At 39.1% G+C, this 17,093-nt stretch overlaps 1 protein-coding gene across 2 annotated transcripts in view; it reads right to left on the bottom strand.

The window, feature by feature from the left end:
- ppp2r3a (protein phosphatase 2, regulatory subunit B'', alpha) overlaps positions 1 to 17,093 on the bottom strand; it is an 85,667-nt gene that overhangs the window by 8,087 nt on the left and 60,487 nt on the right. The window contains exons 1-4 of one of the 2 annotated variants that reach the window (XM_034029402.3): positions 6,763 to 7,204; positions 2,830 to 3,096; positions 2,457 to 2,560; positions 360 to 462 (exon numbers count right to left, since the gene is read on the bottom strand). In XM_034029402.3, the coding sequence (XP_033885293.2) occupies positions 360 to 462; positions 2,457 to 2,560; positions 2,830 to 3,096; positions 6,763 to 6,894 (606 nt within the window). In that variant the 5' untranslated portion in view covers positions 6,895 to 7,204. Of the gene's footprint in view, positions 1 to 359; positions 463 to 2,456; positions 2,561 to 2,829; positions 3,097 to 6,762; positions 7,205 to 17,093 lie in introns of those variants that run through there. The other variant, XM_034029400.3, reaches the window with a different exon arrangement.

The raw sequence follows: 17,093 nt of genomic DNA, 5'->3' as shown, positions 1-17,093 counted from the left end.
CTTCATTTGCACTGGCATTCCTGTACATTTAAGGCTGACATAAATAATGGTGTTGAAAAGTGAAGCACAGATGTTTACTCTGCGTTACTGATTTCAAGAACCGTAATTAATATTGGAGCTAGATTACAGATTATGGAGCAACAGTAACATGCATCTCAAATTAAACTGAATCAAGATGGAGTATCCTGCTCAGAATGAAAGGTTTTTTTTTGTACACAGACAGAGGATTGATTTTTTCTTCTTAATACCGTACCATGGAAAGTATTTATGCAGTGGCTTTACACTGATAAACATATTGACCTGAAGGTAGAAATAGGTGACCTGTATTTTATACGAAAACAAGAATTTTGTTGTGCTACCTGTAATAATGGGATGAAGTCTTCCTGTTCAAGGTAGGCACAGCCAGGTCTGACTAATAGGTAAACAAACTTTGATGCATCGTCATAGCAGCTGTGCAATAACCTGCAAAGAACAAACAGAAAGCTTTCAGTTCTGTTCTGAGAATCAATACTGTGTTGCACACATTTCTTTGCAATTTCATTGGTTTTCCTACTCAATGCAATTAGAACAAATTAAATATGGACTGGTGAGGAGGTATATAGTGGGAAACTGTGGCCCCAGAAGAAGAACTATAGTTACCAACATGGGGGTATAATACCCGAATCCGCTGGTTGACGGCACTGTCCCCTGGAGGTAAATACAGTTCCAGGAGGGACCTTTAGTTTCCCACTATGAGCCAAGGTCTGCAGTCCATGTTTGTTTTATGAATCAGTCAAGAAAGCATGTTTTTGAAGTCCATAGCATAGAGTTATTAAAGCTTTTTTGGCATAGAACTGCCCGTCTGACTCTCACTGCGGCATAGAATTCTCGGAGGAGTCCACTGAGTTTGTGAACGTCGTACTTATTTACATCAATTTGGATTTGTTAGAATTTTAGGAAGTCAGAAACCACTGAAAGCAAAGTTTTTATGACGAGTTTAGTGTTTGCAGCATCTTTGTTTTTTAGCATATTTTGTAATTCATTTTCTGTTGTCCGCTCTTTAGTTTTGTTATGTGAAGCAAGGAAGGAAGCTCAACGTGATGACATAATTTGAGAGAGTTTGTAAAAATACTATTGACCATAAACAGCATCACGGGGGCAATAGCTGGATCTATTTTTGGTCATGTGATGAGGTTTTAACCAATCACATGCCAGAACTTCTAAAGAATTACACACACACTACAAATATAGATCCCATACATGTTTATTCATATTTTATTATATATATACAGAGGAACGTCGCATATCAAAAGTAGGCTACGAGAGCAATGCAGCTTCCGCGATGGAAACAGAAAGAAAGCGTTATAGCAATCAGCCTTTTGGTGCATTCCCCTTTAGAAGAGGCGGGCTGTGTGCGTGTGTCAGTCAGCTGCATGTAGCAGTGACGTTTCATTCAATACACCAGTCGAGAAAGCTTTTTTTTGTGCAATGTGTTTATGGGATGATGGAGCACACGCTTGCAGATATTGGCAGCGTGTTGTTGTAGCTTTTAAATGCATTTGAATTAAACAAAGCAAGCTTCATAAACGCAATGCTTACCAGCCTTTTGTTTAAAATAGCCGAAGGAATATTCAGACCGAGCTGCTTATCGGCTGTTGGCAATGTCAAGAAAGAGTGCAAAGTACCGATATTAAGAAAGCAGAACCAGAGAGACAGGGACTTCTAAAGTTAAGAAAGAAGCCATCAGTTGCAGGTTACTGTACATTTACAGTTTTTGTTTGTATTTAAAGAAAAAAAAAAAAAAAAGCTTTGCGTGGAGATGGCTTATAGCAAACCGCATAGCAACACTGTGCATTTCTAGCCTAATTAATCTTGTTTACGTTTGCTTACTTTTAAAACAAGAAATGTCCCCATGTTTAAAGCAGTTTGTGTGTTGTTTCTGTTCACTAACCTATTTATGGATGTGTAATTGCTTTTTCTATAGTATTCACAAATCTGACTTTTTCACATATCCGCCTGTATACCAGTCCACAGGGGGTCGGATATGCGACGTTGTACTGTGTGTGTGTGTGTGTGTGTATGTATGTGTATGTGTATGTATATGTATATATATATATATATATATTACATTCCCCAGAATGCCACGGGAGTGAGCCATGAGGAGGTACAACTGGCTCGAAGTGCAATGAGAGACACCCGCCTGATTAACAGGCAGGTATATAACAGGGGAAAAATGTTTGCTCGGGGCAGTCTCCAGTCTGTGTGAAGAGCGAGGCTGTCATTGCGAAGAGACCTGTGTGGTTTGAAAAAGGTAGTGTGTTATACTTCGAGCCAGTTGTACCTCCTCATGGCTCGCTCCCGTGGCAGTCTGGGGAATGTAGTGTCCACACTACCTCTCCACCCCCTAATCTGCCACAATATATATAATAAAATATGAATAAACACTCGAAATAACGAGTCCCAGTAATGACACTCACTTCCTCCACATCGCTATGAATGCGTGGACAGAAACAAATCCTGTCCTTTCACCTCCAGCAGCATTAAACATCGGGGCCTTCCAGTATAGCGGACAATTGCATGCCTGAAAAAAAAAAAAAAAATTCCACTGTCAAATATATATCCCATATATGTTTACATATCTCGACTGTAAAGCCAGCAGACTCCAGCATGTCGTAAAGGAGGAAGTATTGCAAAGAATGTACTGTTGAAAACATTGGTTACACATGTGTGGCATGGGAGAAGACAGTATTACATTAACACATTGATTTATACTGCAGGGGTGAATGGACTTTGATATAAAAGAAAAATGCAAAACTGCAAAAACAAGTGGCTATATTCTTCACACCATACCTTAGCAATCTTTCCCATTTCATAAATATCAGCTTTCTCTTCCTCTAACTCTGCGAACGCTGCTTCAATCTTGGCAATGGTCTCGTCGAGGTTGGCAGTAGGGTTTGGAAGTCCTTTGGGGAAATAGAAGCGTGGAATGTTTATGGAGATGGGGGCAGTGATGACCACCTTGTTTACTGGTGGAGGGGTCGGTGTGCGTGGACTGGGGGTGGAGGCTGCAGGTGCTGGGGGAGGAGTTCCAGGTTTCTTCTCTTGCTTGATTTGGACCTGAAACCAAAAAAAATAAAAAATAAAAAGATTAAGATACAGTACAGCGGTTAACAAAACTCAACTGACATTGAGGAAACAGGTTTCCTGCTCTCCAAATGGTCAAGCTACACCTATTCAAGATAGAGCTTTCAATAGCTCTAATAATGAGATGTCATGAACCGAACCTGATGCATGACAGCGCTAATGTACTTTTCACTTATTGTCCATATTCATACTGGTTACAGCTCCTGAGTTAATCAGAACACACACACACATACACACAATGTTGGCTATTCCTTGCAGGTTACTGCAAAAGAAACAGGTTTTTTTTTGTTTATTTGTTTTTTAAATGTAGTACTCGCCAATTGTTTTTTTTTATTATTATTTTCTCCCCAATTTGGAATACCCAATTATTTTTAGGCTCAGCTCACCGCTACCACCCCTGCGCTGACTCGGGAGGGCGAAGATGAACACACGCTGTCCTCCGAAGCGTGTGCCGTCAGCCGACCGCTTCTTTACACACTGCAGGCCACCATGCAGCCTCTCAGAGCTACGGTGTCGGAGGACAACGTGCAGTTTACAGGCAAGCCCGCAGGCACCCTAAAACCTCGAACTGGCGATGTCCAAGCTATAGGGCGCATCCTGCACACACGGCGCAACTTTACCAGATAAGCCACTTGGGAGCCCAAAAGAAAGAAACATGTTTAACACAGAGAAAGACTTGAGGTTTTTTTCATAGTTTTCTTAATATAGGGGCTGAGTGCAAATCTAAAGTCAGTTCACATTAAATTATAGCTAGACACTACATTACAGTATTGTGGGTGCCTACTCTTCACCTCCCCTGCTACTTCAGAAGTGCAATGAAGAGGTAATCTGGTATCTGTTTATTACTGCATTAATTCATCTTGACTGGAAGGAGAAGTCTTTGTAATGGCATCTAATTTCAGTGTTCAGTGTAATGACATCTCACTGTATGAAGGCATTACAGAGAAAATACTCATTTTAGATTTATATTGTGCAAGCATATCATGTCTCTTCCAAGGGCATTTTATTATTATTATTATTATTATTATTATTATTATTATTATTATTATTATTATTATTATTAACTAATAATAAACACTACCGATAATGAGACCATTTAACCCCTTATTGCAACTGCTCAATCAGTAGGCAAATGTCCTAGTGTAGACTTCCTCCTCTGAATGAATGGAACAGCCCCTTTGGAAGTGAACCCAATCCTCACAGGAAGGGCTGTGAACATTCAGGTCCCCACTTCCACACAAGCACATCAACAGTAGGACATGCACTGTAGTTCATATACTGTGGATTCAATGCATCACAGCAGTCACCGGCATGGTGAAACTGCACAGTATGCGACGACTATAGACATGGCATTGGGCTTATCTACTCCACCTCAAACCCAGTATTACACTGAAAGTATATTCATGAGAGGAAATATAGCAATGATCAATTCCCTGGAGCTCTGCAAGCAAATAAAAATGCTAGCTATATCCAAGTACTTCTTCCATATGTTAGCAAGCAATGCTGTATTACAGAAAAAAAAATCTTTCGACCATGTACTGTTTATAAAAGGAAAGTACTATCTCTTTTTTACCCGAAAAAGTCCCAGTGAAACAGAAAGGACACCTGAGGATTATATTTAAAGCTTAATTAAGATTGATGAGGTGGCTTCACAGCTGCAGTCTTCTGCTGCCTTGTCTACCTGTGTGCACCAGACAACTAAGAGCAGGTTGTATGGCCGTCAGAAACCGCAGAATCAAACATGCCTCCCTTGTAGTATATGAAACAGTTAATGAATTGAACGGATGAGCAAAGGGTTGCTAGGAAACAAGTTTGCAAGTGGCCTTTCAGGGCTGTTAAAAGCAGCAGATCATTCATAGGACATTCATAACATGAAGTACTGTAATTAGATGACATGCTGAACCATGTCACTTACAAAGAGGTAATGTTTAACCCTATTAGGTTTAAACAGGGACAGCAGTGTGGAGTAGTGGTTAGTGCTCTGGACTCTTGACCGGAGGGTCGTGGGTTCAATCCCAGGTGGGGGACACTGCTGCTGTACCCTTGAGCAAGGTACTTTACCTAGATTGCTCCAGTAAAAACCCAACTGTATAAATGGGTAATTGTATGTAAAATAATGTGATATCTTGTAACAACTGTAAGTTGCCCTGGATAAGGGCATCTACTAAGAAAGAAATAATATAAGGACCCACTCTGCAGCCCACAGTTGTTGTTTATGTGACTGTCCATTAAGGGTTTTTAATGGGTTATATAAAAAAAAGTACTTGAGGTGCTTGAATACTGTAGGTTTTTCCTATATTTCTTTTAAATTCCAGTTAAAAGCACAAGCATGGCAATGCCACCGTACATGACTCAGTCAACAGCTGGTTTTGGAGGATCAAGAGGAAGATGACTGAGAGCGATCCACCTCACAGGATACTCAGTGAACATTGCATAACAGTACTGGTTTAAAATGTCAGTACCAGAACTGAATATCCTAATTAACTCCAGGCTGACATGGTCAGATACATGAGTTTGTGTGAATAAACGGGCTGCCTCCTATAGGGTATGTAGTAAGGGTTACAGGCTTAGTGAAAGATCAAGTTCCAGTGACGTATTCGCAAGGATGGAGGAAGCAGGATTATCAATACATTTAACAGCGCTGCAGAGATTGGATCAAAGTGTTCAGTCCATGGGATTCGCATGCTTTGGCTGTGAAATATCTGTACTAATTCAGATCAGAATCAGAATATAAAAAGGCAATTTCTGCTCTTAAAACACCTGGAAGTATTGCACATGGGAAATCTGAGGAAAGCACTATGTTCTTTTTCTAATTATTCACTAATAATTAATAGTATTTTTATTATTTTAAAACTGTCAAAGTCTGTCATTACAGACAATTCGTTTTGTTGCAGCTGTATGACAATAATAGCACTAATACAAATACAACATTTAATAGAAATTACAGAATAAAATAAGTTTAACAATACTGGTAGCTGTTTCTGCTATTTCAGAAAAGTACAAAACGGCCTCCTAGGGTTAGAAGGCCTTGTCACTGCGTGAAATCAACTGGAAATCCTGATACTTACCTCAAATAAACGGCACTGGACTATGCAGGTGGTAAAAACATTTTTAGGTTGCTTGCTATGTACTGTAAAGTGTGTGGCTTGCTGTTTTTCCAGTCTATCCTTTCCCCTTGTTATCTAATGTCTTCACACAGTAACTACACATTTTATTAACTCATAACCTGTCCCTCAGAGGCATCTGTTGCTATGCCCAATACTACCGATTGCCTGCTACCATAACCTTTCCCAGGAACTGATTCCTGTCATGTCTCAGAAGAAAACAGGAAAAAGGACACATTGCCTATGTAATAATACACACAATGAAAAAATGTAGCTTATTCACTTGAGTAAGAGAGTATACGTACATTTTACAACAGCTGTCTCTGTTGTTTCCATCCCTCCCCCAACCCCTGCTTGCCACATTAATTCGATCACTCTATTCATGGTTCTCAGAGCTATTTATAATCTTGTTGATATCCGTCTGCAAATAGCTTGTCTTTAATGGCATGCAAGTGTTCGCAGCAACAGCAGCAGCGCTGGCAGCCGAAGAGAAAAGCTACAAAGAAACAAAGTGCTGGCCGTAACCCACACTGACCTGCGCTTGCTGGAAGGATTTGAGCCTCTTCTTAAAGCGAGAGGGGAGGACAAAGTCACAGCCCCTAGCAAGAAAAGCTAGCTCGCCCCGCAAGTCAGGATCCCTCCTCAAAGAAGCCTCCTTGATCATCATTTTGGAAGGCAGAAAATAAAAAACCTCAGTGCTGCTCCTTTCTTAAGGTATGCGCGCTTGGAAGCCAGGATAAACTTAGACCAACTGTTCTCTCCCCGAGCCAAAAGCGCCTTTGTGCAAAAAATGCCCTGCTTTCTCCCTTCTCACACAGCCAGTGTCTCCAAGCATTGTATCTCAACTGGGAGGCCCAGAGAACCCCAGATTCCAATCATCCAAACTATCTACCACCTCAGCCTGCTTGTAACACTCCACTCCGAAACATGACCCGCACTGGGATCTGTCTCCTGGAAGCTTTGCAGCAAACGAGCTGTCCTGAACAGGAGGGTTGAGTGGGGAGGGGGTAGGGGGTGGAGGTGCATTATGGGAAAGGAAGCACCACCCCCCCCCCCCCACCACTGCCCTCCTCACCAGAGGTGCCAAAATTAGGCATGCTGCACATCAGGCTAAATATACAGCCTGCACTGACTTTGTTTATTTTATAATCTTCAGATATGAAATGCCAGGATAGGGCTCTTTTGTAAACCAAGCTGTGCACTCACAGCTAGTTAATCATTGGCCAATATAGGACAGCCAGTATATCTTGAGAATCTCTAGGAAATCACAACAAATACTGTAAAGTCACAACAAACTGGTAATGAAGGATTTCTACAAAGCCAAGACTGTGTGTTTCAGATTTTGTCCAGAAAGCAAAACCTAGCTACAATTTTGACAGTGTTACTAATTAATGTGTGTTGTTAAGAGAGAAAACCTACAAATTGCAATACAGGTTTTTGTGAGAAATAAATATAACCAAACTGGAGGTCAGACTCGGAACCACAGATTATCCCTCAGAGGCTCATCCCACTGAGTTTTGAAGTCATCAGGCTTTCTGCCATTTCTTCTGCCAATTCATTGAGCAATACTAAATGCATATGTTTTAAGTTAAGCAGTTGGTCTGGTGGTGGTGGGATTAGGCCTATCAAAAGCAGCACAATGACAACATTTAGAGTTTATTGCTGTGAGAATTAAATATTGAAATCAACTGCAGACCTCGTTCAGGATTTAGGCCAGCAGTATAGAATACAACTCAGTTAGTATTTATGAAATGTATGCAACACATTTACAGTGCAATGTGATAAACACCACAATATAATTCTGTCACCAGCCATGTAATTCTCTAAATTAGTATACATCAGGAATGACAGTAGGGATTTCCAATAAAAAAGAAGGGATATGCAAAATCTTATGGAGAGCGCTAAATATAAAATGTACTTTAAAAAGAATACTTCCAGAAGCAGATCAACTGACTTGTCATATGTCAAGATTTCTATTATATTATCGTGTGACAAGGACTGCATATGAAAGACTTTAACAAAAAACTGCCATAATTAGTTTGCTTGAAATGGCTTCATTGGCTTAACTTGCAGTGGTAACTCGTCCAGTTAAGTTCTGTACACATATATGTCTGTCTTATACCACACTGATCAAAGACATAGGGTCTCTGGGGCGTTTTGACAATTTCATTTTGTTGTGCTTATAAAGTACTGCTGCAAGATCTTTTAAATCTGCCTTTGTGAAATCTGGATATCTAAGACAGAGCATTTGATCCTGCAGAGCCAACACAGACATTCTAATCCAGAGGTGAACATTCCTCACAGTATTTAACTAGTGTGATATCACTTGGCACTGTCATGAGAGATAGTCAGGGGTCAAGGTTATGAATACTTTAAATTGAGTATACATTCCATAATTCTACCACGATTCTGTGCAAAACAACAAATCAAAACCAATATAACTCATGTTTTATGGTAGGGTGGGGGTAATGGGGGAGGGGGACAATATTATTATTATAAATATTTGATTTTGTTGTGCTGGCCTCTGAAAGAAGATTGGTTTCACTAACACACCCCTCAAGCCCTTCTCCATTCCCATCCCTCTGTATAAATATCTCCCACACTTTCTGCTGGCTTGGCCTCATGACATTTCAACTGCACACTGCACTCCCAGAATTCCCCTGCCCTCTCCTCCGACAGCTGTTTGGAGAATATGAAACGCATCAAGATTCCACAACATGTTGCCAGGCATTACAAAATCCATGCCCTGCTATCAGCTTCCACTGAATAAAGCAGATATTTCAGAACAGGGACCCAGACATCGCTGCTATTTAATCATCCACTCACAATTTGCCCTTTAGTCATGCTGCAGAGCTTTACTGGGTTTGAAACTTCAAGCACTCAATCACAAAATATCAAGTAGTCCTCAAACTAAAATCAGAAATTAAATTAGACAAACGTTTACAAAGTATTTTGTCTTGTTATAATAAGACAATAAAGATGTTTGAATTTCCAATTTGTAATTGACTGTTTTTCCAATACCATTTTAATGTTATCTTATAGTCTAAGAAAGAGTTAAAAATTATAGGGAAGTGGACAGGAAATAAACATTCAGAAATGTTCTCTTTAATATGCAGAATCCAGGAATGTCTCCAGTATAGGTGGGTAAAGAATGCTGCATGAAACCAATTAAAAGTGGATTTCCTTTCACCTCTATGAAGACAATAAACCAAACCTGTTCCGGTGTGATTACAGGACTTTGTTACCGCCAGGGTCTAATAATTAAAATGTCATGTACTGTAGGATACACAAACCTTAACCATAAAAAGTAATATTGCGATAGACACAAAATGAAACAACATCTGTGCCTGCCAGTTATTAATAGCGAAGCAGGGCTTCTGTCTCTGCTGGCTTCTACTCTTTTACCACACTGAGACGGCACAGATTAAAACAGACAATTTAGCCCTGTTTACTGATGTATTCATATGTGTTTTTAACCATCATTTGGTTTACATTATGACTATCTGTTTGTATTTGCATATAATTCACTCACTGGGTAAGATGCAGACCGTCACAGACACACTAATTACCAGGGTTATCTTTGAAGCCTCTGATACTTTCGCTAAGGCATTGTAGACTTGAGGTTACAGACAAGGTCAGGAAACCCCAGGTCAAATATCAGCTCAGCCAGTGAGTAATGCATGTGACCTTGTAAAAGCCACTTTGCTGCCTACTTCAATCTACTGTGCCTCAATGGTTGCACAAGCAGAAAATGTGTCAGTTACCGTTTGTTCCTTAATGGAATCTTTTAAAATAATCATTTTTGGATGACATTGAGGGCAACATCAACTAAATCAAACTTTTTTTTTTTTTTTTTGAAAAACACGCTTAACAGTTCACGGAGTTTTAGACTAGGCAATCCAGCCCTTGTTACCCTCAGCCCTATAACATTTCCAAATAAAGTTTTCAAGTGCTGTGCGTTCTTTAACTCATACCTCTGTGGCAGCAGCTCTGTCACTAACGGTGCTGCTTCACTTCTGGGACATTGGCACTGCTTGTTCATTTCTCACTCTGGGCATCGTCCACTTCCTTGAAAACCAATCCTATCGCAACCCCATAGCACAGGCAGTGAATAATAAGAGAATGATGGGTTGTATGGAAGAAGGAAGTGTTTCTGCTATTCATTTATTAAAAGGGGGTTTTACGAGAATAGTGTTAACAAGATGGTCATGCAGACAATACAGTGCACTGTACAATTAAAAGCAGAAAGCACAGGGATGGAAATGAGTAGCAGTTTCACCCATCCCAGGTTTTAATATGAACTTGATTAACCACAGTGTATAGGGAACAAGCTCAGGTGGGTCTTATTAAACTCATAGCAAAACCAGTAATGGATCAAACTGCTATGCAGTTTCCAACCCTGAAGTAGATGGTTTACAGCTCTTAGTATAGCATGGTTATTTATTCTATTTTGATCACAAAAATGCCTCATACAATATAAAGATGTCACCTCCCTAAGCCAATAACTACAGTATTTAAAATACACTGAACTGTGCTACTGTTGCACTGCGTTTTTTATAACAAAACCATCAAGCAGCTTTGCTGAGAACAGAGGGCAGGATAATGCAACAAGGGCAGCCACCAGGTATCTATTATTAAGACAGCTCATGTTTACCAACATACTTCTACTGTGATACAACCTGACTTTAATAACTACTCAAACAGGCTTGATTACCACAGCAGGCGTGGCTGAAATTATTTGATGGCAGCTGTTGTGGGTATTAATAGGACACAGGTCACAAATACTGGTTCAGTAGCTATTGCCAATCCCAATGGTTTGGGGAGGCAGTCATGGAACTGTTGGAAAAGGTGTGGTTTATCATAAAACAAGAAAAACAAAACTAAATAATCAGTAATTAACTAATTAACCAATAAGATATAACAGGAAATAATAATCTTCAGAATTTCACATGTTCAATACTGGTAGAGTCTAAATGCTCGCAATGGACTTTTGAAAGCTTTAACTTATAGTGATACTTTAGACAACCTATAAAAAAATCAGGACTCAATTACAGCTTTGAAAGCTGACAGTCAACTCTGAACAGCTGTTATTTTAAAAGGACAATCCTCTTTTGTGGTTATGAAGATTATAAAGACCAGGCTTAGATTAAGGAATACAAATACCAATCAAGTGTTAGTCCACTGCAGCATTCCTATAAACTTTATATATATATATATATATATATATATATATATATATATATATATATATATATATATATACACACACACACACACTGCTCCCCCTTAAGGATAAATATAAAAGTCTGAATTTGTCTAAAATAACTCAGTATATCATTTGAAACATAGGTATAATGGGTAATAATGTGTGACAAGTGGTGACATGACAGTTTCAAATGCTGACCTTGAGATACTGCAGGTTAAAGAGGAAGTAGCGGGGTTCTGAAAAATATAGCTACAGCTGTTTAAATACGTACCTGTCAATTTTATTTTCATTGTTAGCGTCCTGACAACTTTTTACACTTACACTTAAAGCTCTTTTCAAAATGGCCGCTCTAGTGCACTGGGGGTTTGAGATCTGTCCTCTAATCACTACCAGAAGAGCAATTAAAAAAAAAAAAAACACAACCACATAACAAGTGCTCTGGCTTTTCTGTTCCGTCCCACATAATGGATCGTTATTGCTGTGTTACCTGTTTGACAATGTGGGCAATAATCCTTACACTATCAGTGCACTACAGCGGACACCGTTTACATTGTTTGCCTTCTGTTTTAGATGTATACAGCATGCAAACAAATATGTGCAAGTTAATTAAAGATATATACATGTGGTCAGATGAATCCAAAGTCATATAAAAGGATAAAACTGACTCATGTAAGGTATATAGTTCTGCTTTCATTAATGACTACCTGTACAGAAGCAATACAAACTACTTGCAATTGGCTTCCTTGTAAAATGTACCTTTGTTCTTTTTAGTGCTGTGTTGTGTTTGCTGTACAAGATTCTCCCTGGGCTGGCTGCACACATATACCATGTACTGTACATCGCCTGCCTTTAAAGTAACCAAGCAGCACCCTTTCTAGCTTGACCTGCTGTAAACAAAGATGAGAGGGACAAGTGTAAAGCCTCCTGGTAGAACTGGGAGTGGGAGAATTTGCAGGGCCAGTTGGAGAGTGTAATATTTCTTTAAGTCATCTATGGAGCACATGTGGACTGACAATCCCGGAGCCTGAAAACATTTCAATCTTTGAGTGATGCAGACACATGTCAGGCTTATAGCCGAGTGCAATGGGTGCCGAGGAGTTCTTCTCCTAATAAATGAGATCGGTATTAACTGTCCCAGCCTGGGGTTTTCTACACCTTGTCTCTGCATTGCCCAACTCAATGATCAGTTGTTAATTTACTGGCTTTCCTCAGCATCTGTTATCATGAACAAATTAGGTAATTCAACAGGAAATGATTTTTTTGTTCTCTGTGATGCATTGTAATTGAAATGAAAATCATTTTTTATTATTATTATTATTATTATTATTATTTATTTCTTAGCAGACGCCCTTATCCAGGGCGACTTACAATTGTTACAAGATTTCACATTATACAGATATCACATTATTTTTACATACAATGACCCATTTATACAGTTGGGTTTTTACTGGAGCAATCTAGGTAAAGTACCTTGCTCAAGGGTACAACAGCAGTGTCCCCCACTGGGGATTGAACCCACAATCCTCAAGAGTCCAGAGCCCTAACCACTACTTAATGTTACAGCGAATTACATGTGAAATCCTACCACTTTCCAGATTAGTTCCTGCAACAGAAATAGCATGTGTGGAAACTGGGGTGTGCAGGAACAGGAGTTCACTGTACAGAGAAGTGCGCACCATGTAATGAGCTCAGGACAGGCTGTGCCGGTTACAGTAGCCTGGGCATGCAATCCAGAATGCACCCGGTATAGTCTGTGTGTGTTAGGCAGTAAAATGATCTCACACATAAAGCTTCCCATTTGCAGTTTATTTCTGGGGTGGCTTCTGGACAGATTTTTAAGTCACATCTTTTAAAACAGTAATTTCAAAAGAGCCAAAGTTCCCAGACCTATAACACAAAGCGGGTATACTTTGATGTCTGAGTTGTTGTCCGAATTGGCCCAATGATGGCAACTCAGAAGTTATGCATTATGCATATACTGTACAGACTCATTTAAATATATCATAATACTTGGGAAGACTATTTCAGCAACTAACAACACTATATAGTTTTAATATTTGTTACATGTATCTAAAGAACTACATACATGGACATGGAGTGGATGTAGGTCACTGTGATTCTCTTTGCTTTTTATTTGTTACCAACATACTCACTTATTTCCCATTGACCTTTGCAATTAAACAAAGAGCCACTTGAGGGTGCTAACTATAACATGTCTTATAACTCCTCTTTCTTCCCTGGGCCCCAGTCCTACAAGTGAAGCAAGAATTCAAACCAATGACCTTCTGCTTGTATGTGGCTGAAACAGAGGCCTTTAATAATACCAATTCATTTCCAGTCTCCATGGAAACGTATACACAGGCTTCTGTTCAAATCGCACTACAAAACTACACGTACAGCAGGTGTCTCACTGCCGCAACATGTTGGAGAGAAGATGACTATGACCCTCTCAAGATAGTTGTCACATCTGCTAGTGTGATGTGTTGTCATTTGTAATAGTGAACCAGCCAGCTATAGCATCTGGCAAAGCAAAAAAAAAAACAAAAAAAACGCCTCCTTCTAATTGACCATTCTTACTTGTAACTACTTGGTAATGTGCCAGGTAACGCTAACAGTGTGTCAGAACACACAGTACACACAGCAGGGACTTGTAGTAACAGTATCAACCAACAGATGGAGACAACAGCTTGTTAAAATGCACATACCATTATTATACTGTTATTCGCATTATTATTATTTTATTTTGGACATGGAAAGTTTTTTAAGAAAACCATATTAAACAATAGTAAGTTAATTGATGTGTTTTTTTTTTATCACTGTTCAAAATTCTTCATTACCAGATTTGTGTTAGATTGACAAACTACATGCAAACACATCCGAAGAATTAGCTGGAGCATGAGTCAGTTTATCCTTAAAACACAAGAGGACACTGTGTGAATGCTTTCCACACTGCTGAAAAAGTTGGGAGAATGTAAAATGGGAAAATTCCCTCGGTGGCAATGCATGCAGAAAAGAACCAACGGAAAGCTGAATTCCATGTGAAGGCAGGTCATGATGGATCTAATGTTGTGACATAAAACAGAGGTATATTGAACATACCTGTTTCCACTTGAACTGTGCTCTAGAAGTGCCACATATAGTGTGTAGTGTGTTCATAGATTTTGTGGAGTCCTTATTAAATTGTGTCTAGGTCAAGCTTATGTGTGTTAAAAAAAGAAAGTACAAGAAATAAGATGAAAGGGTTAAAAAAACACATATTTTTACAATGCTATTTATTACAGCATGCAGTCTCTCAATAGTGTGTTTTTTTTTCCCCTCACAGGGCTGACTAACTCCCTGGCCTTTGAAAGCTGGATCTTTTTCTCTCACCACAGCACCAGCTATGACACCTGCAATTCATAATATTCAAAAAAGCCTGTCACTTTGCAACATGCATTATTTAGAATATAAAATCACACGGCTACATCAAATAAATTCAAAAGAAAATAAGTATAAAAAGAAAATAAATCATTATCCTTTGGAAGAGGGCAAATTATTAAGGCTGTAGCAGGAGTATATAATACACTTGTTTAACCAGCAGAGGTAGCTGTGGGACTATACATTTCTCATGACTCAAACAATTGACCATAATACCTATAAAAGATGTAAAAAAAAAATGATATTTCAAATACCTTTTTACTCAATGTATCAATGGTAGCCCACCCCCACACCAGTCTAAAGCCATGTTGCACACAGTACAGAAGTGTTAATATTTCTAAATGACTGCAAAGATCATGATTTTTCCATTTGTTCGGGGAAAAGGACAGATGATAAAGACTATGAAGACAATAACAGCATTGAAATCTTGTTAGTTCCATTTGTCAAGCACAGAGAAAGTAATTGGCATTCTATACCATTTACTTCAGTATTACCTTCGCAATGAAGTTTGATATAGCAGTACTACTATGATATATTCAGTTTAAGTGCCACTTAACTTATTACCATCTCTAAAAAGCAACTTTACAGCTCAGTCATTATGCAATTGAAAACATTCCACCGATTATCTTGCTACTATTATATTACACAAACCACTTTGTCACATGGAAATGACATGCAATCCGAAAAACACTCCTTTCCGATGAAAACAAACTTGTCACAATAACGCATACTTTTAGGACTGATCCTGGACCTATGACACTGCATTTCATTTGTAATTTCATAAACCTAAAAATGTGTAATTACTCCTTCTCTTACAGGAGTTGAATATTTCTCCAGAACACATGAAGAAAACGTAAAAGCACTCAAACAAAATATGTGGCACTGCAATAATTTAAACACCATCCTCCAATAACTCAGTCATGTCTAATTTATGGAAGAAGTACGTGTTGGTAACATACTAGCGAGCTGAAATTGAGGAAGGTACTCAGAGGAATGCGTTGAGAATGCCGATAAGCTCACAGCCCTAAGTGAGTTGAGTGTGATTAGCTCGTTTCTCAAACCAGTTACCCCATGAAGTTGCACTGTAACTTGGCTCTGCACTTCCATCCTTGCAACAAATCATTCCCTTGGGTTCACCCTTTCTTTATCCTTCTGCTTTTTACAGCCAGCCTTTGCTTAACGTCGCCATCAAGGAAGGCCACTGGTAGTCATCCATTTAACAGCCAAATAAAGCACGCCCGGGGAAGGTACATAGGGTAGCCTTGAGGAGCAATGTGGTATATACACATATATATATATATACATATATACTGTAGATATATATAAAAGAACAGAACTGTAGAGGGGTCTGTTGACAGGGAAACAAACACTAGAAAACTAGCTGACAATGTCTTCTTCCAGTGTTCCAGTGTAACTAAGTATACACAACTGGTCGAGGGCTGTCAGGAACTATGTCACGGAAAGGATGCAAGTGATCCTGCACGACCGTGTTCAATAAGCCATGGGCAACGTCATTGGCCTGAGCAGAATTCACTTCAGGATACAGAACAGGAAACATGCAAGCTGCATCACAGCAAGTGGACGTTCAAGCTACACACACAAGTATAGAAGGGGCTGAAGTCCTTTCTAAAAGTTTCTAACCACCTGGAAATGGTGGTGCATGCAGACCTAGGGGTTATCGTTATCGGTACAGTTATCCCTGCAAAGGGCATCTGGAATGTTTTCTTTTTTTTTTGGTATCAGTGAACTTGAGTCGATAAAATGCGATTACAGTCCAACAACTTGTTTTGATTGCTGTGCTCCAATGCTTGAGAATTTTGTAAATTCCCTTAACTTGGTTGTCCAGCTGCAATAACAAGCATCTAACTCTACAGCTCTGTGTTTTACTCAGTAAATTCTGCAGGTTCTGTAAAGAAGCTTGAGGATACATAGATCAAGTGCAATGTTTTTTGTGGAATAAATACTGTACAGATGTTAAACTTGACTACAATGATGTCATCCTTTCTTGATTTACAACCTACAGACTGTAATTTCATTCCTTAAACCAACAAATGAAAGTGTCACAGTTTTATCCGTGCTAACTATCAAATACATTTGGTGGTAGGGTAGCTTTGTGGTTGAAGACCGGGAGCCAAAAGATAACATTTTCAAATTATAGCACAATCATATTACTTCTGTTACTTGCCCCAAGCGATCCCTAGAAATGAGTTTCTTTCATTTTATTCATTTTCCAATTTTTCTAC

Source organism: Acipenser ruthenus, chromosome 12 (assembly GCF_902713425.1).
Source record: "Acipenser ruthenus chromosome 12, fAciRut3.2 maternal haplotype, whole genome shotgun sequence".
NCBI lineage: Eukaryota > Metazoa > Chordata > Actinopteri > Acipenseriformes > Acipenseridae > Acipenser > Acipenser ruthenus.
This window is presented reverse-complemented; position numbering and strand designations above follow the sequence as displayed.